We start from the raw sequence: 19,495 nt of genomic DNA, 5'->3' as shown, positions 1-19,495 counted from the left end.
AGGACTGTTTGTGGATTCTCACTGATGCTCTTGCATCTTTGCATCTGGGACAAATGCTAGCTCTCAGGCAGTTGTCTTTGTTGAATTGTAGCAGATTATAACATTCCATTTTACCTAGCTTACAGCAAAGCACTGTGAAACCTGCAGCTCCCTGTTACTCATCTTTTTGGAATCAGAATCAGTTCTGGGCACAGAAAACTCACTCTCCACTTCCCCATATTGCTTTTTCATAGATTCAAAGTTAAATCTGAGATCTCAGTATTCTGCAATCTCGAGTCAAACTAACTGAAAGCTAGGGAATGAAGAATATGAGGTTATGGTTTGACCAAGTTGCCTCTTTGTCATACTGTATCAGGATAACACATACCTAGATAACAAATACAATTCTGTAGGGGCTGAGCATAGGTCAAAGAAAAAAACACAAAATCATTTGTTGCAGAAAGGGTCATACAAGGTCACCACATTCTATTTTGTGTGCAAAACCAGCTAAAACATAAAACTGGCTCATAAAAAATATTTCCCTATATTGTTAAGGCAGGGGTTAAAAGATGATAGATAGCCTCATTTTTGGAAGGGATTAAAATATTAATATAGTGAGTGCAGTATAAAGAATGGAACAGAACAAAAGAGGTCTTTTCTTTACAGTGAGTTATAACCTTCGCTATACAAAGCAACACAGTTGCCTGCCTACTGATGTCAGATGCATATGGAGAAAATAGGACTGAAAGCAGTGATTGCTTGGGATTGTCTCTCATGGGTTTTTGCACTGGGGATCAGGGTATTGAGAACAAAATGAACCTTCTCCCTGCCCCATTGAATCCTTCTTACAACAAAGGGATGAACTAATCTCTGCTATGCTGGCCTGTTCTATGTGGCTCTTTGTAGATCCTCTATGTTATAAAACCTTTCAGAGCAGCAATCAGTATGGACAGTCTTCATGTTGTTGTTGGTGGTTTTTTTTTAAATCATTCTCTTGAATCAAACTATGGGTGCTCTTGCTTAATTCTTTACATATCTCAGATATTTTCATCGTCTTACTGGGTGACTGTAACACACAGATGCTGTCAAACACTCCAATGAATCTTATATCTATGCTTCTTATCTAATATTTTCATAAAGAATTTTTCCTCAAAGACATTCAGATATCCACCTTTGGTAGATTTCCAGATTTTGTATCCACACATTAAGATGCAAATTACTCTCCCTCTCCCTCCTTAGAGCAATCTCCTAATGCTTCTTTTCATAACATTGTCAGTTTTAAACTTCTGAATGTTCAGTTTTGCAATACTAATGACCATTTTTGGTAGAATATGCAAAATAGAGTAATCTGCTGTTAGCACCACTGGCATCAGTTGAATTATTCTTGCTCTTTGTGAGTACAATGATGAATAGAAATAGGCCCAATGCACACAAGAATAGCTTCTCGGGATCCTCTTCTGGACAATCTTCCATTTAATTGTTTCTTTTACAAAGCTTTCAAGACATCCAGAATTTTTAATGTGTCTTTCCACTAGATTGGAAGAAATGTAATAATGTTTTTAATAGGTATGTAAGTGAATGAAGCTATGAAAATGAAATGAGGGTAGAAGCAGAACTGGAAGCAATCTTAATACTGTACTGTAGAAAAAAAGACATTGCAAGTTTGCTTGCTTTATCTTATTATGTGGAGAAGAATTAATATATCAAATATACTTACTGGTAGCTCATTTATAGCTAGAAGGTCATCAGCTATGGTCTATACGGTGACCTTTACATACTATTTTATGTCCTCTACATTAACGAACGGGGATGAATCTGTTTCATCCCCTAAAATCATAATTGACAAAAATGATGTTTCATCCATGAAGTTTGTAATAAAAATAATATGGCTTCAGGCATCAGCTGACAACTTATTTTCTGAGCACAAGGGAATCATTAATCTTGAGAGACAATCAACTGCTAAATCAATTAAAAAATATAGGCGCTTTCAGTTAGCTTTAATTGTTCATTATCAGAAGAAACTCAAATGCTTGGTGTAGCTGCCTAAGGCACCAGCTAACCAAACCTATGATGAAGTTCTAATAGTTTGCATAAAAGTGAATCTGAAATATTTGAGTAAATCTTTTCAAGGAACATATTTATTAGAGCATGGGATGCCATCCTCACCATAGCTACACCCAACCTCTGTTAGCCTCCTGATTTTCTTAATTCTACTGAAATTGGAAGCACTGAAATGTGTGGTAGGTCCTATCCATAGCATTTACAGTAATGGTTTTCCATAGAGCTGCCTCACTTTATCTTGTAGCCCACCTCCCTCCTTTAGGAAAAACAAAAAGTAACCAACCAACCAAAAAAAAATGCAAAGGAAGAAAGAATTAGCTCATGCATATGGGACATTACCAAGTCCCTGTGAAATCCATGGGCCGTATCTCAGCCTGCTGTACAAGAAATTCTAGTTGCTAGAATTAGTGAAGGAATTTTTCCAAGTATTATTGCAAATCACAATATTCCCTTTAGATTATCACTGACAGAATTTTAAAATATTTACATTATTCATCAGCTCCTGCATCTCCTCATCTAAATGAAAGTTGTAATCAATAAATCATCAATACCTCGCTTTTTCTTTCATTCTGTGGGATGTAAATTATGCAGCTTTCCATTGTTCCTATACATATACAGGTAATGCCCAGCCTTTCCGAACCCATCAGAAATAAACTTACTTCTAATCAATAAAGGTGCACCTATCATGGGAGTTGTAACTACTTCTATATACTGAGTAATGAATTTAAATAGCGCAGGATTAAATGGCAGAAGTTGTTTATGCATTCCAGCTCTGCAACCTTACAGCTTCAGAGTAAAGATGAACAGAACTGGCTCCGATGCTTAGGCAATGATTTAATTTTATTGTGAACTGTGTACTTACAACTCTCCTGGCCTATCATGAGAATTGAGAACGCTCAACACATCAGACTCTATTTTACTGTAGACAGAGCATTGAGAAGAGAAGAGAAGAGAAGAGAAGAGAAGAGAAGAGAAGAGAAGAGAAGAGAAGAGAAGAGATATAAGTTAAATCTCAATTTCTGCAGCAGTTTTAAAAGGCTCAAACCATAGGTTGCATTATTACCACAAAGTGTTTTCCCCTTCCTGATTTTGCAGTGTTTAAAGTGATTAAAAATGGATGGTAAAACTTAATAAAAAGAGAGTCTTTGTTTTTTCATAAAATACCTCCTTCAGGAAAGGTGAGCTGGTTAATGAAGCAACAGTAAATGCTGAAGATAGAGCTGGCATGCTTTCTGTAACAGAAGTCATGTGGGGCTTGAAGTAGTCCTTAAACTGGCTTTTTTGAGTACAGCTATACTTTACCCACAGACTTAAATGGAAGTTCAGTTTACTTAGGAATTTAATTAACTTTATTTCAAACCGTAGGGAAAAAAACATTTAAAACTTCTTACCATTACCCCCAAACTTGTTTTGAAGGTGTCTTTTGATAAGAAAAACCAGCCCATTAATCTGAATGACAATTATTACTGTTCTCAAAACTAAACCACTTAAAGAGTCCGGGAGTTCTTATGGGAAAGTTTAAAACTATTATACTTCAAATTAAATTTGAAGGTATTGCATATTGAGTTGCTTTTTTTTTTTCTCCCATCATTTTTAATTACTAGTACATTTGCATGAAAATGGGATCTTTATTTCTTGAAAGCTCATCTGCTCCTGCTGCTTATTCTTCATTGAGGATGTCACATGCAAAGGGTTAGATCTTCAGGTGAGGTAAAAGCAAGAACAGATGTGCTTAGAAGAAAGAAAGTTTTTATGCAAACAGTATTTTTAATAAAAACAGATGAGGATAAAAAGTGAAAATATATGCTCTGAAAACAAAATCCCAGTATTTTTTCCAGGAGATATAGTTGTCTCTCCAAACAAAAGTTACTTTGAACTTTAAAACGGAATACAGAATATGAAAAAAAAAAAAAAGAACATAAATATGAAATTACAAAAACCTAAAGATTCACTAGATCACTGTTTAGTCAAAAAAGCACCCTAATTTGTTATTCATGGTTCATTTAAGCCCTCAAAATAAGACATTCTACAATAAAGGAAAAAAAAAATCTAATTTTTTATGGTCCTTTCTGAAAAAAATGACTGATTTCTATCTAAACAGAGGTGTTTGTATTGTAAAATTCAACCAGTCAAATGCTTACACATTAGAGTGAACAAACCACAAATAACACAAAGTGGGAACTACATATTGGCTCCTCCATGTACAGATCCACTGGAAACACAGTGGTACAACACTTTGAGAGTTTGCACTGACATGTGTCTATGCTTTCAGAGAGAAGTGAAGATATTTAACACCTGGTGGTCCTTAATATATGCCCCTCAGCTTCTATTTCTCAACAATGTGGCTTGATTCCAGCTATCAACATAATTGAGTGCACGAAAATAGTCACGAGAGCCTGTATTAGAAGTATAAGAAAAGCTATAAAAGTCTCACACAGTAAAATAAAGCTGTTCTTTGAAAGAGCTAATGTACTCTACCAGATGTTTTGAAGATTAACTGTTCTTTAGATAGCTCCGTGCAGTTCCATAATAGACGTTGAGGTTAGGTTTGACAGCCATTGCACCTGCCTGCAGCCTATCAGGGAAGCATCCTGAAGTTCATCACACTCCGGGCGCCAGATTGGCGATGACACAAGATGAGCTGCTACTCATCGGGTATTCCAAAACCACACACAACAATTTGGCTGCCTAAGTAAAGACTTGGAATGACAAAATGGCACCAACGGTTTCCATGGTCAGATTCCCATTCCACGTAGGGTAAATCAGAGGCAGTGCTGCCGCTCTGCTGAAAGGGGGCACCACTTGATTTGGGAAAAGGGAAGGGAAGGGAAGGGAAGGGAAGGGAAGGGAAGGGAAGGGAAGGGAAGGGAAGGGAAGGGAAGGGAAGGGAAGGGAAGGGAAGGGAAGGGAAGGGAAGGGAAGGGAAGGGAAGGGAAGGGAAGGGAAGGGAAGGGAAGGGAAGGGAAGGGAAGGGAAGGGAAGGGGTTTAGAACATGAATCCTACTAGGAAAAATACAACTCTGTCCAAACTCCAGAAGTGATACCTGACCTCATTTCTTTTAGTACAGAAAATGCCACATAGGCAGAGGCAAGGCCCAGCAAGTACTTCACCTGCAGCCAGGAAAAATTGACAGTGCACTCAGATACTCAGATTCAAATCTACAATCCAAATGAATTGCTACTAATAAAAACAAAGCACAGAGCCCCTTTTACATTGTTTTATCCTGTTTAAAAGACAAACATTTGCACACTGCAAGCCTCAAATGGATAAAAGCTACCATGAGAACTTATAAGCCATCTGCTAGCTTCCTAATGAAGCCAGTAACTATTATTGTTTACAGTTGAACACCGGGGGTCATGTGTATTTGCTGTAATGAAAGAATCAATGCATCACTGCAGATGCTAGAAGAGAACTTTTTTTTTCCAGACGGCTAATTATAAATACAATAAAATAACAAATTAAAAAAAAATCTGTTCATCTCCTTTGAGAAATAGTGCTTGGCACACCAAATACAAATTGCAGCACTTTTCTGTTTTCTAGTAGTCTCTACTTGATAGACTCAGCATACAGAAACAGAATCACGAAAAAGTTGCTCTTCGATTCTTAACGAATAGCTGACCACCAAGGAATGTTTAGTCCCTAATTCTCTAATCTTTACAAACCTCCTGCATTACTTAATTGCATGGTTTATCTGAATGTAATGATGAAACATGCATTAGCAAGCAGCCAGATATCTGTTGTTGTTTCACTCTGTTTCTCTTGCCTGAAGAAGACACCATGACATGTGAAAACTTGGCTCAGTCGGGCTATTAAAAACGTCCTGAAGTTTCTTGGATTTTTCAAATGTTGGCTGAAGAGAAACTGATACACAGCAGTGAAGCAACCCATTTCTGGCTTACTACTTCATCACTCACACAAAAATACACTAACAAAAATACACAAAAACCTATACAACAATATGAATTCCCAACATCTAGCAAAAACAAACAAACCATTCATTCTGAAACCTTGTCAATGGCCATTACGTGTTTTAAGAACGTATCTCAATTCCAGAAAATTTCATGAAGTCTGTAAGTCAAGAGAGCTGACTTGCTTTGCTGAGTGAAACAGTGCAAATGACCCTTCATGCCCTTCATAGACCTCTGATACCATGGTCTATGGTGCAGCCCTCCTAAAGCCCATACTCTTCTCATTCCACCTGTAGCATAAGTGGAGGTGCGTGTCTATCATGTGACTAAAATGCAGTATAAGATCCTAGCTAGATGGGTTGAGGTAGAAAGGAAAGCTGTATTATTGTATGTACCGAATCAGTAAGCACATTAGAAAAGAAAGGGGGACAAACTATATTCCTCTTTTACGATGACGCATACTTGTAGCAAGCTGTACCCACCCTGGAGACTGAAATAAAGGAAGCTGTCAGCAGAATACCACTTCTTTTTTTCTATTTTGTTTTCCTATTGTGGTGATGACCAGAGAGACAACACCTGGTGGATCAGCGTGGGCAGAGTTCATTACCAACAGCCTGCTGGAAGCTGCTGGCCCTCACTGCAACCCTTTGCTGTGACCCACTCCTTGACTGATGACCAGTGTGCAAAGGCAGACCTACTGCATGAATTGTTACACGAGTACCATCACTGAAAGAGCTCAGTGATTAGAGAATGGGAGAGGGTGAGAATAGTTTAGTTTTGGTTCCTACTCTGACAGTGTTTCTGTCTTTGTGGACTTAAGCGAATAACTTAATTTATATGTCTTAATTCTCTTGTTTCATAAAACGCCTCAGATAATACTTTCTTCCCTAAACTATATGCAAATGTACACGAATATGCTTGCATCCCCAAATTACAGGGGAGTTGCAAGAATTAATTAGTTAATGTTTGCAAAGTGCTTTGAAGGCAGAAAGCACTCTATAAATGCTAATTATTAAATCAAAGGTTTATCTGACTTTATTACCAAACCACTAATAAAATAAGTTACATAGCATGTGCAGGCTGGAAAAGGCACTTCTACTGTCTAAAAGATATAAAGGTTTTAATTAGCAAATGTTTTGAAAGCACTTTGCTGATGAAAAAATGCTAAATGTTAATAAAGGTTTTCCCTAATGAAAACAGCTACAAAATATGAACTCCTGGATGCTACTGTAACTTCTGCATATATTATCTAAAGTTTTGTCCCATGAGAACAACATTTTTATTTGAAGCATGGTTTTTGTAATATTGATGAAAAAAATTGTGGTTATGTTTGTCAAATGAATGTTCAGATGCAGCAAGAGATTAAAGGTATCATTCTTAGGAGAGAATAGCAAAACCTAATGTATTGTCAAATTATAAATGTATACACATACTATTGTTTTTACTATTTAACTTAAAATGGTATTTCGCTATGCTTCCAAGCATCTGCTAATTTACAAAGTTCAGCTCCTCCAAAACACTCTACATGCACATATGTGACCTGTTATCCACATGCTATCTTAAAATCTAAGCATGCAGACATTTGAATCGGTTAGGAATAGGTTAGAAAGACTGAACTCTGGAACTTCCTCAGGCCTTCTGAAACACTGTGAATCCTTTGCTTCGTATGATTTTATCCTGCCAGGGGAAAGCTTTTGTTCACCTGTTTGCGACACTTTTTTGCCCTCTATATTTAATAGTATAAACTTGGATATAGTAATTTAAACATATAAATTTATTAATATTAGTGTAATTAATGTATTAACACAATTGACTCTGATTCATTCCCTCCCTACACACGTTTTAAAGTTAAACTTGACTTTAGAGCCCTCCGGAATAATATTATTATTTTGAAATTATCAGATGGTAATCAGTACTTGTCAAAAGCTTAGGCTAGTGGTTTGGAAGGAAGTTTGAAAGTAGATCTTGGTATGCATAATACCTCTTGTAATGTCTGCAGAAAACATGAAACCTTGAGCAATGAGCAAAGCCCTATTAATCTGCTTTGCTGAGAGGGAAGAGGCATGCCAGCATCCTCCCTACTTAATGCCATGCAGATGGCAGCAGGATGAGAATGCAACCAGTCAGGCCCGCTCAGTGAAGCAACGAAGCCTGGCTGCCAAGGCAGAAGCTGCCTGTTTCCATGGTCCAGGAGAGAAAATACCTAGTGCTGTCCCTGCTGCTTCCAGCAGAAGGAGAGCTCCAGGTGCTGCTCCTCCAGAAACCAACAGGGTCTGCCGCTTTCCAGTGTCACAGAATGCTGACTCAAAAAGTTACCTCTAAAATCCTGGGGTGTGGGCAATTGTACGTGTTCATTAATTTGAGACATAAAGCTCAAATAGGGCAGGAAAATGCCCAGAATCTGACATGCTACAGCAAGGGGTTGTGTCCATTTCTGTGCTCTTAGGATAGCTCTTCCGAGCAGACTGGGTGAGTCAGAGCAGCAGCAGACGTGATAATCCTTTATCACCACATCTATTTGTCAAGCTGGCCCTGAAAGAAAGGCGAGCAAGATTTTTGGAGAGGGAGGACGGTTCAGTGCTGGGGAAAGGAAAGGTCATCTGGGAATAGATGGGAAATGAAAAGTCCTCAGATTTGGTAAAATGTCAAATGGGTTTTTAGCAGAAGGAACTCAAGATTACTGATTTTCTCTAAGCCCAGCTTTTTTATTGTGTTTTCTTGGGTTCCAAAATTACCTTCTAGAAACATAGTTACTGTATTTTTTACAAAACAATTCCAGACTAACCAATAAAAAGATAGTCCGCATTATTTTACAGTTAGTTTAACATTACACATTGTGAAAAGCAGTACCAATGAGGTAAAGCAAGAGCAGCAGTGCTGAAGTAAGGTCTAAAATGGTATTCCTTATAGTATTATAGCTATTAGCCCTTATTTTTGTGAAAATATGGGAAATTTTGTGGCCTTCCTAGAGAAATCTTATGGATTTTAAGATTAATGGATGGCATTAAGATTACACTAAAAGTTGTGACAAAAGTAAAATAACCCTTTTAAAATTTTTAATGCTACATTAATTAAATCAGAATGGAATAACTTAAAGGTATATACAAATCCTTGCTTGGAAAACCTTAAGACGTATGCCAACTTGCACAGAATAATTTTGATGGCATCAGAACTCAAAAAGACAGGTCCACTTTCAGTCCTGTATTTTGACTTTGTATAGTTCTGATATCACCAGTGGTATGGGTCCATTCCTGGATGGAAGCAATAAAATTATAAATAATGCAGAAAAAAGCAGGCATGCTCATGAAATGCTTCTGTCTTGCAGCTGGGGAAAAGGCACATTAAGTATTAATAAATGATGCTGATAAAATACTTCCCATTCTAACAATAAATCAAAAAAACATTGTGATGGAACTGGGACTGGCACTAGAGCTTTGGAATACACTGGTCAAAAGTAAATGATATTGTACAAATATAAAGTCACATATCTGAGAAACAAGTATGCAGGCTATCCTTAGAGGATGGAGCCCTTAAATCACAGCAGTAATCCTTGATGAGGTGCTGTGGCAGGAGTTAATCCAATCTATGGACAAAAAAACATGGAATCTATAGTAGAAGAGGAGAGATGCCACATATGCCTATATTTGACACTAGTGTGACAGTTATTTATATTTTTGATAATTTAAACTGAAGAAAAATCTCCTTTAATTGGAGTGGAGTCAGAGAAGAGAAGTGAAAATCATTAATGGACTGGAAACTGAGCTATAGAGTGAAATCTTATCAAAGAGAAGATTAGGAAGCAATTTGACCACATTATGTGCATTTGTAAAATAGAAATAGTCATTTCCACTTGTGAAAAAAAAAAGATTTAAATAGGTCTGACAAAACACAAGATTGGAGAATTCTGGCATGGAAATGTTTACCTCTTTTCTACAGCTATGCTTAATTCAGCTATGTATAGAGCGATATAATTAAAATCCAATATTTGAAGATGATGCAAAAATCACTTGCTTGACTTGCTTCAAATAAAAATTCAAGTTGCTATCATTTAGCTTTTCGGGTTTCCTGCAGTCATTTGAAGGCAACCCTAAAAATGATTTTTTCTATTTGGTTTGGTATTCCACTATCCTTATTTACTTTAGTAATGTAGTTTTCTTCCTAACTGACACGTGTCTCCTTTTCAGAAAACATATTTTTGCGATTTGCCCCAGAACAAGTTGCTCAAACAGATTCACATTTAAAATATTGATAAGCCTAGCTACACTTTGAGACAATCTCCTATCCCACAAATCCCATGTAATGACCAACGTAGATTAGATGCCAATGCTAGTCTGGAAAAGAAAGGTTTTGCAGAGGTGATGAAACCCTGGCATATCCTGGCATTGACAGCATTTGCCCTGTACCCAGCTAGACGGCTTTTGGCATGGGGGGTCATGCTAAGGATTTTAAGTCATTGGACTGACTGAAAAAGGATTTCCCAACAGTGCTACAAAAGTATCAACTGTCCCATAAAGCTGGAGAGGCAATAGGAAGTTTTGACATACTAATTACAGGCTGTCTTACATACATCAATGTTTGGCTTTATTTGTTTTTTGCTTTTTTGTTTGTTTTGTTGTTGTTCTTTTTGCTATTTCTTAGTTTTCCGCAGGTTCTTCAGTTCATTATTTGACATTGTTTCCAAAAATATGACATGACAAGACATCATAATTATTCTGTCAGGATGATTTGGTATATTTGAACATATGAGTCTTCTGTAAATAAAGTGAAAGGGATATGAAAGAGAATTTTAGCTCTGCAGTCTGGTTTAAGGCCTTTGATTTTACTTTGATTTGGAAATGTCATGGTTCACTGAAAGCTTACCAGAGCGAGTTTAATGGATTAGAATATGTTATTAAAATGAGATGGCTAGAGACATGTATTCCACAGATGTGGAATATTGAGAAGGGAGATTAAACAAACTGACTTGCAAGAGGCCTCTGCTGCATTAAAAGGCACTGTAGACTACTTTTTCTTTCATGGCGTTTAGGATGAAGGGCAGGAGTAGCACTAGAGGTTCATTACAGCAGTGTTCTGAAGCCATCAAGTTTTCCCTGTTTGTACCTTTTCTTCATTTACACTGAGACACTGAAAAAGATGTCTCAGAGATATATGCAGAAAAATGTTAATATTTGATGTGGTGTTATGGACACACAAAATCTGCATATATGTGCTTCTGAGAATTTTTTATGTTCTTTTTGAGATTATTTTTTTTTGGAAACAAGATTTCCTTCAGGGATTTCTTTGACTCAAGGAAATCTCTTTTAATAAGCAACTCCTTACTTTCTTCTCCCCCACCCCAGCATATTTCTTTTCCTCCTCTTACCAAAACAAACAAAAGCTTGCATTAATCTGTTCATGACCTACGAAAACAACCTAAAACTTTAAAAATATACATTTTTATCAGTCAGAACTTTGTTTTCTCTTAACAGAATCTTGAAACCTATAGCTAGTGGTTACATATAACCTGAGTACAGCTCTTTCCCTGTAACTCTTGTTCTAATTGCCTAGCTAGACCAAAAAGGAAATCAGCACTGAGTCTAAACATCCAGGGGCTCACTTGCTGGGACAGTTCTGCTCTAGAATTCAAGCAGCATATTTGCAGCATAGCACTTTATTTGTTTTGGTATGTTTGAATTATGTGCCACTTTTTTGTGTTCTTTAAAGTAGGGTTAACAGGAACCTCATGAAGTTGAGCAAAGGCAAGTGCAAAGTCCTGCACAGGGGGAGAAATAATCTCATGCACAATTACATGTTCCAGGCCAACCAGCTGGAACACAGCTCTGCAGAAAGAGACCTGGAGGTTCTGGTGGACAAAAAGCTGACCATGAACCCGCAGGTGTCCTTGCAGCATCCTGGGCTGTGGTAGGATGAGTGTTGTCAGCAGGTCGAGGGAGGTGATTCTTCTCCTCCAGTCAGCACTGGTGAGGCCACACCTGGAGTGTTGTCCCCAGTTCTGGGCTCCCCGGTACAAGACAGACCCGGACATACATGAGAGAGTCCAATAAAGGGCCATGAAGATAACAAAGAGACTAAAGCATCTCTCCTGCGAGGAAAGGCTGACAGATCTGGGACTGTTCAGCCTAGAGAAGGATCTGGGGGGATCTTATCAATGTCTACAAATACCTGAATGGAGGGTGTGAAGAGGACAGAGCAAGGAACTTTTCAGAGGTGCCCAGTGACAGGACAAGAGGCCATGTGTACAGACTCAAACACAGTAGTTCTCTGAACATCAGGAAAAACCTTTTCACTGTGAGCATCCCCAAGCTCTGGCACAGGTTGCCCACACAAGTTGTGGAGTCTCCATCCTTGGAGATCTTCCAAAGCCACCTGGGCAACGTGCTCTAGGTGCTCCTACTTGAGCAGGGTGGCTGGGCCAGATGGCCTCCAGAGGTGCCTTCCAACCTCAACCATCCTGTGATTCCTCAGCTGTAAGCATCAACTGTATATCCTTAGGTTTTACATTCACACCTTTACAAAACAGCTGATTATCAGCAACAGCTCTGATATTTCAGTCCAAAGATTATGTTTTAATACTTAAATTTTGCAGACTTTGCCTAGCTTTGAATTATTTTCCTTGAATTATTATCTATTGTAATCTTTTACACTGTTGGAGGTTGTTTCTTTATTACTGCATTTCATTTATGAACATACAAGTATAGCAATTTATGCTTTTGTAATGTTGTTCCACCAAAAAAATCCAAAGGAGAGAGCTGTAGGAATAGTGTAATGTGTCATATATGTGGACATGGGTATTTCATAACATATGTTTCACCATATGGACTTTATAGCTTTTATACACCATATTTTACCTGGGAATTAGATTCAAAATAAAAGGAATTTTTGTATGAATTCTAATCTTTTCCTTGTGATAAGAAAGCTTATCCTAAGTGTTTCTGAGACCACATATTGAATTAATAAAAATGACACAGTACAGTTCGACAGACTCAGCTCAGGAGCTGAAAGCATCATATGTTCTCATTCCTATCCTATTTCGTTTAGGTATTTTTTACTACATCAAGTCACTTAACACATCTCTTTTGGTATGTCCACCACAAAGTGAAGATAGTAATACCATGCTTGATCTTGAAAACTTTTTATTGGGATTCTGGGTTTTAGATACCAGACTGGAATGAAAATTGCCATGGGATGATTAGCACAACTCAGCAACACCTCTAGCAGTCCAGAAGTGCTAAATCTTAGTGTTGATGCATCAGTCTCATTCTTGCTACAGATTTGAACAGGCTCTCAGATCATATTTTTGCAACATAGTTTTCAGCCTGTGTTAGCAATCAGATAGAATTGGGGTTTGTTTGGTGTTTGCCAGGACAGAAGTCAAAATACCTTACATTCATGCAAAGAAACTGCACTTTTTTGAAGGGAAAAAAGAGGTGGGAAGTAGGTGGAAGAGAAAAGAAGCATTTTTTTCCATATAGAAGTTTGCTGGGTTTGTACTCGTTTTGTGTTTTGAAAAATAGTTTTCATTTGTTATGAAAACAGGTTCTTTAACTCTCTTAATCAGTCAGATCACTTTTTTGTAATGCAAATCTTAAATACTCAAGCAATTAATCCAGTCCACTTCATCACTGCACTGTTTCTGAAAGTACATGGATGATACAGAAGAGAGTAATACTTGAGAATGTTATTGATAAAACACTCCTTTTTGTATTTTATCCATTGCCTCCTTTAGATACAACACGGCAGACATATGTGCTTTCTTCTCGCCGTGGCGGGAGCTCTTAGTCCTTGCACCAGTAGAAAGGGACTGTTATAAGCATTAGCTCTGTAAATCTTGTTGGAGTATCTTAACTACTTGAAGAAATTAGTTGCTGTTCACCAAAGAAGCTGATGTTGGGAAACTTTTTCATTCTTCATTGAGTCCCTCTACTGCTCGTCTATTTCTGCCCTACATGGCCAAAAGAGAAGGCCAAGCTCTTGAGAACCTCCTTGGCTGACTGGGCATGCCTTTGTGATTCTCCAAAGCCATTAGACATCAGTGAAAGACACTGCAATTCCACAGATACAATGAAATGTAGGAAAGTTAAATTTGTATGCACAAGAGAGATCATTTAAAAAAAATACACCGAGACTATAGAAGATATAACATCAAGAATATGTACCAAGACTGCATCAAGAAACTCTCTTTAACCTCTCTGATTAACCTCAGAGGTTAATTTGGACCTCATCAAGCTTAGGGGTTTTGGAACAACCAAAATTATCCATCTTCTTTTTCCTTTGTCCACAGCAATATTGCTGATATTTCAGCAGTATGAATCAGAGTTAACAGAACTGAATGCTGAGTTAGTTCTAATGAGTGGTTTAAAGACGGCTGAGTTTAAGATTTTTATCATGAAAACATTACTCACATTTCCATAGTTAAGCTTCAGGCAATACTATTACCACATAATTTCTACTCTACCTACTCTAAACTTTTAATCTGACTAACAATCAGTTAAAATTCTTCTGTGCACTCATTTTCAGATGTATGCGATTAGAACTATGCCTTCAAGGACTCAAAATGTGTAATTTCTTGTGATTTTCTTCTATGTACACCTGAAAGCAAAAACAAGGCCAAAATTTTGAAAAAGCTTATATATATATATATGATGAACGTATATACATATATATATATATTCATTTGAAGAAGAGCCCTGTATGGGCTTTTTCAGTAATACTCTGGAAAGTCTTTATAGGACATCCTATTTTAGCAGCAAGTGGTCCAATTGAATATCAGGGAAAAGAGCAAGCTTTGGAGTAAAGAGAAAAGCTGAATGAGCATAAGCATTATCAAAGCTGTTCACTGGCTCCATTGCTTCTGCAGAGTTTCATCATAAATTCAACTAGAAACAGTATTATTCAAAGATCTTTTACTCTCAGCTGTATCCATGCATAAGAAGCTGACAATAGTAAAAGTAGCACTCCTCCGCCTTTCCTCCCTCCCCCATGTACATTGTTTTGCTTTACAGGACTTTTAAGAACATTCTTAAAAATCTCCTGGCACGAAGGAGTCTTAGTTGTTTTTGCTTATTTGTTTGTTTGTTTGTTTTCTTTCCTTTTTTTTTTTTGTGGTAGTTTTTGTTTTGTTTTGGAAGACGTTGCTATCTTAGATAAAAATCACCGTGCTTATAAATAAATAAGCTAGTATTTATAATGCTTAAAATATTGACATTTTTTACAGTTCTACAATACCTATATGTCAGGGAAGTCAGATTGGCTGTCCAGATTGGTTTGTACAGTGTTTAAGTGTCTAAAAAAATAGCGACACAACTAATACATACATATTCAAACATTTTTGTCAGATGTTTTCAGAGATTAATTCTATCAGCGTATTTCATAATTCATCCTGCAATCAAATTCTGCTTGAAAGCAGTGGAGACTGAACTATGTAGATTTTCAGGGAGACAGCTGTGGCTCTTGATTCAGAGCCATTTATGGATAGTATGAGTTAGGGCTGTAACAGCTGTAAATTTCTTCAGGGACATCACTTTGGAGAATCATCAAGTTAAGGGATCCTTTTGTTATAGAGGGACAGGGCACAAACATGCCTTTTTTTTATAATCACAGTTAGTCCCAGAAACAGCTTTACCGTGAATCAAGAAGTAAGCAGGGAACAGCAGGAGATTAACTACGCTAATACGGACTGGAGTAGGGAATGCTTCTTGTTACATGGCAGGAGCACAATCATTTACCCGTTTCTGGGTTCAGCAACCTCCATTCTTGTGTTCCAAATTTTCATTTTTTTCTCCTGGCCGGTAAGAGTAAAGTAGAAAGCACACAAAATAGTTATGATTCTAATTCCCTTTAACTTAGTCCTTTAACTATGTACTACTTCTAATGTGAACTTCTTCATACGTGTTAAACATGCATGCACAAAGCAAAACAGACGAACAATTAGCTCCTTTTCATTGAGCCTATCTTGTTATTAATCATATTTACAAATAAATACTTAAGTCATGCCAAAGCTATATTACTCCGTGCTTTCAGACAACTCCTTCATATGCACCCTTCTGTTTTGAATAAAGCACGCTTACATCTTCTGAACTATTCTGTCTTATGCAATTAAGCCAAACAATCTGTGGTATGCTGTCAGCTGACAATGTCAGCACAACATGCTAGGAAGGTTATCAGTTGAGATGTAGGAGGTATACTTGCAACACTACTTTCAGTTAAAATTTATAGCATATTTCGGGCTAAAAAGGATCATTATGAACTTCTTTCTACCTTCCTGTATTAGACATATGAAAGAATATCAAAGGATAGTGGAAGAAACTATTTTCCACCAGTTCAAATTGCAAAACAGCGGGAAACAGGATGATAGTTTGTATCTGTTACCTACAACAAAAGTAGTCCTTTAAAAAGCTAAATGTTCTTATTGGTAACGATAAAAGTCTGTCATTTATTTACACAAATATTACCTATACTTTTTGTCAGTATGACTTCAACTATTGTCATTCCTAAGTAGCTCTAAATTGGTATTCTGGACTGTGGACTCTTAACTACAATGAAGGACTCAAACAACGGAAAGTGGAGGGGGGGGACAGGGAAAGCCTAACACTCACCATGTAACAGTTTGCATTTCAGTGTAAGCACATCTATATATGCACACACAAGCATATACATAGAAATTAGACAAGTATTCAGTGGTCTTAATACATTTATTCCCCCCAAAATTAAGAAGTGCCATTTCTATCTGTTTGTACAAATGAAAGTGTTGATGTTTTCTGATGAGAGGTTTTACTTCAAAGGATAGTTAGAAATCAGCTCAACATCCATGTGGATCTCATCTAACCAATAAAAAAACAGATGTGGTTTGGACTGCTGTGGTGGTGACATAGAATAGGGATTAGTTACTACCTCAGATGTCATAATTAACTTTGGGAGAAGTGACGTTTCAGTTTTGGCTTGATACTAGAAGTTTTCTAACTGCATGTACTTTTTTGTGTGGATTGTTTAGAGGGTAGGAATATAGGAATGTTGCTGTATAACAGGCCTCCTTTTTCAGAATGAAAAAGGCTGTACCATTATAAAAGCTTCTTATTAGTGCCAAATATAAGTAACTGGCAGCTAGGTTCAGAGAAAATATCCTCTGTAGCTTTTTTCAGCTTACATAACAAGAAACCTCATTGATAAAGCAAACTAAACTTTAAAATGGAAAAGGAAATCCAGCTTATCCTGTCCCATAATTGCTACATGTACTTTCCCACTGCAGGATGTCACCTAAAAGCAAGTTTATAAAATTACACTATTGAAAGAGACACAAATGTCAATGGATAGTAAAAGTGCTTCTTTACACTGATGAAAAAAAAGACTGGACTTTATGAACCAATCAGCTGACTGAAACTTAATACTCTCAATGAAAATGAATGAGTCTGTCACTTTAATAGGAAATGATCCTGTTGCTTTCTGTACCTGAACTCTGACGGAGATCCAGAGGTTAGGACAGCTCAGTTTTTCTCCACTGTTAACCACCAGGGCCTTATGTCAAGTATGAACTTTCATTGCACATTACCTTAATTCAACAGAAGTAAAAATAAAAACTTTAAGATAGTCTGGAGCTTAACAAACAGGTGTTTTTTGGGAGATATAGAAGCCATTTGCAGAGATAGAAAACAGATTAGTATTACAAAATAAAATAATTAGAATGACTAAAATTACATAGGTCTTTGCCAGATTGGTAATTAGCTAAATTAAAATCATATTTTAATGGTATTTTTTTTCTATTTAGGAGCAGAACCAACAATGGGACTTAGATGTTTGCAAATTAGTTACTGTAATGCCTAGTGGTTAGGTATCTGGCCTCTGAAGTGGAATCCAAAACCCTGTTAGGCAGCGGACAAGTCCAGTTCTTAATAAGTGTAATTTCTATGGGAAGAATAATTCATAAAGCTGAGCGCTAAACGTAGCCATAATAGAGTAGGCAGGCAGATTTAAGAAAGAAGGAAAGGAGAAGATAGATCTGGATTCCAGACCCCCCTCTCCCAGGAAAAATATGTTTAATCCAATAACTGCTAAGTGGAAAGAGACAACATATTCTGGAAAATAGAATAAAACTTGGGTTACCTAGGAGTCCCAGATGCTAAACTACAGCCATACTCTACCACCGGTGCTCCACTTCTGGTACCAAATCTCGGGAATCAGATACACATGCAAATGAATAGAGCTCATTAAGTTACCTTCTATCAGCCGAGCCACGGTAACTAGCCTCACATACTCTTCTCCTGTGGCAAACAAGATAAACGTAGGGTAACTCACACCTGCTTTCTATACTTAATGCAACGTCGTAGGTGGCTGCTTTTCAGGCCGGGATGGTTCTGTGCACACACTATATACATATTCTCTGCTGGTGTTTCTGTTTAAGAAGAAAGAAGGAAAAGTTTAGGTACTTCCAGGGTTAAAGGAGAAATGTTGAAAACTGAAATGAAAAAGAAAACCTTAGGTATTTTAAACGTCAAGGTCCTCTCCCCAACCCTTGAGCCTTGGCACGGCTCAGAGCAAGTCCACCTGAATGCCTTTCCAGGGCCGCGGCTGGTGAGGAGCAACACCTCTCACCAGCCCTGACTGGAAGCCGAAGGGAGCTCCGTCGGGGCGGCCACGACCCGGGGCACCGAGGTACGGGCCAGGCTGCCCTCAGACGTGCCCTCCGGGGCCGGGACAGCCCCTGGGGCCAGCCCCAGACTCGGGGCCGGCCCCCGGCCCTCAGACAAAGGGCCGCGGCGCCGGGCGCACCTCAGGCCGGGGCGCCGCGCTGCCCTCGCCTCACGGCAGCTTCCCCCCCGCCCCGGGGCTTTGGGCACCCGGGGGTGCAGAGGGCTCGGGGTGACGGAGCGGTGCGGGAAGCCAACCCGCTGGGGAGTCGCGGGGCCTCCCTCGCCGCCTTCCCCGTCCCCTGCTCCTTCCCCACGCTGGGCATTTTCCTGCCCCCGCCCCGGTCCTCGTCCCGCCCCGCTCGGGGCCCGGCGCGGTATCGGCGGGCAGCGCCGTCAGGGTTAACCGCGAGGAATGCGGCGGGAGGAATGTGCATGCAGATGAGATGGATGCTAATCTCATGCTAATGAGCGGCGGCCGCGGCCGCCCGGGGCTCAGCCGGGCTCCCCGCACCCGCGCCCAGACGGCAGCTGGGCTCCGCCGGGAAGCCTGACCCGGGCTGCCGCCCGCCCCGACATGGTGGACTGAGAGCCGGCGGCCGACGAGGCTTTGCCGGGCTCCCTCCAGCGTGTCCCCCGGCCTCCCCGGCCCGGGCGGGGGCTTTTCCCGCTTCCCTTCTTTCTTTCCGTCCCTATGGAGCAGCTACCCCCGCCGGCCGACCATGCCTAGGAAAGCGGGGAACGGGCAGCTCCCCTTACCCGATGGCTGGGAGGAGGCGAGGGATTACGACGGCAAAGTCTTCTACATCGACCACAACACCAAGCAGACCAGCTGGATCGACCCCAGGGACAGGTGGGTGCGAGGCCGGGGGCATGGGCTGGGAGAAAACCCCTGTGCCTTTCTCCTCCTCCTCCTCCTCCCCATC

General features: G+C 39.1%; 1 protein-coding gene and 1 long non-coding RNA gene across 10 annotated transcripts in view; one reads left to right on the top strand and one right to left on the bottom strand.

The window, feature by feature from the left end:
* Positions 1–4,958: 4,958 nt before the first annotated feature.
* On the bottom strand, positions 4,959–19,468 carry LOC310898998. Of its 4 annotated transcripts, none has more exons than XR_014583903.1 (5): positions 19,329–19,468; positions 18,159–18,334; positions 17,395–17,494; positions 15,572–15,730; positions 4,959–14,538 (listed from the first exon to the last, which is right to left on the bottom strand). It is a non-coding gene; the product is annotated as an uncharacterized lncRNA (long non-coding RNA). The 4 variants fall into 4 exon arrangements; XR_014583904.1 differs by having other exon boundaries at positions 4,959–13,891; XR_014583905.1 differs by having other exon boundaries at positions 15,675–15,730.
* Positions 18,714–19,495, top strand: part of WWC2 (WW and C2 domain containing 2) — a 99,376-nt gene continuing 98,594 nt past the window's right edge. For 4 of the 6 annotated variants that reach the window (XR_014583888.1, XR_014583889.1, XM_083834832.1 and 1 more), the window contains exon 1: positions 18,714–19,422. Coding sequence is in view for 2 of the 6 variants with exons in the window: in XM_083834832.1 (XP_083690958.1) it covers positions 19,292–19,422 (131 nt within the window). In the remaining 4 variants the exon portion in view is untranslated. The remainder of the gene's footprint in view (positions 19,423–19,495) is intronic. The other 2 variants (XM_083834833.1, XM_083834830.1) reach the window with 2 other exon arrangements.

The sequence above is a fragment of the Anser anser genome (assembly GCF_964211835.1).
Source record: "Anser anser genome assembly, chromosome: 4".
NCBI classification, from domain to species: Eukaryota; Metazoa; Chordata; class Aves; order Anseriformes; family Anatidae; genus Anser; species Anser anser.
The sequence above is the reverse complement of the archived record's forward strand: the minus strand, read 5'-3'. Positions and strand labels throughout refer to the sequence as shown.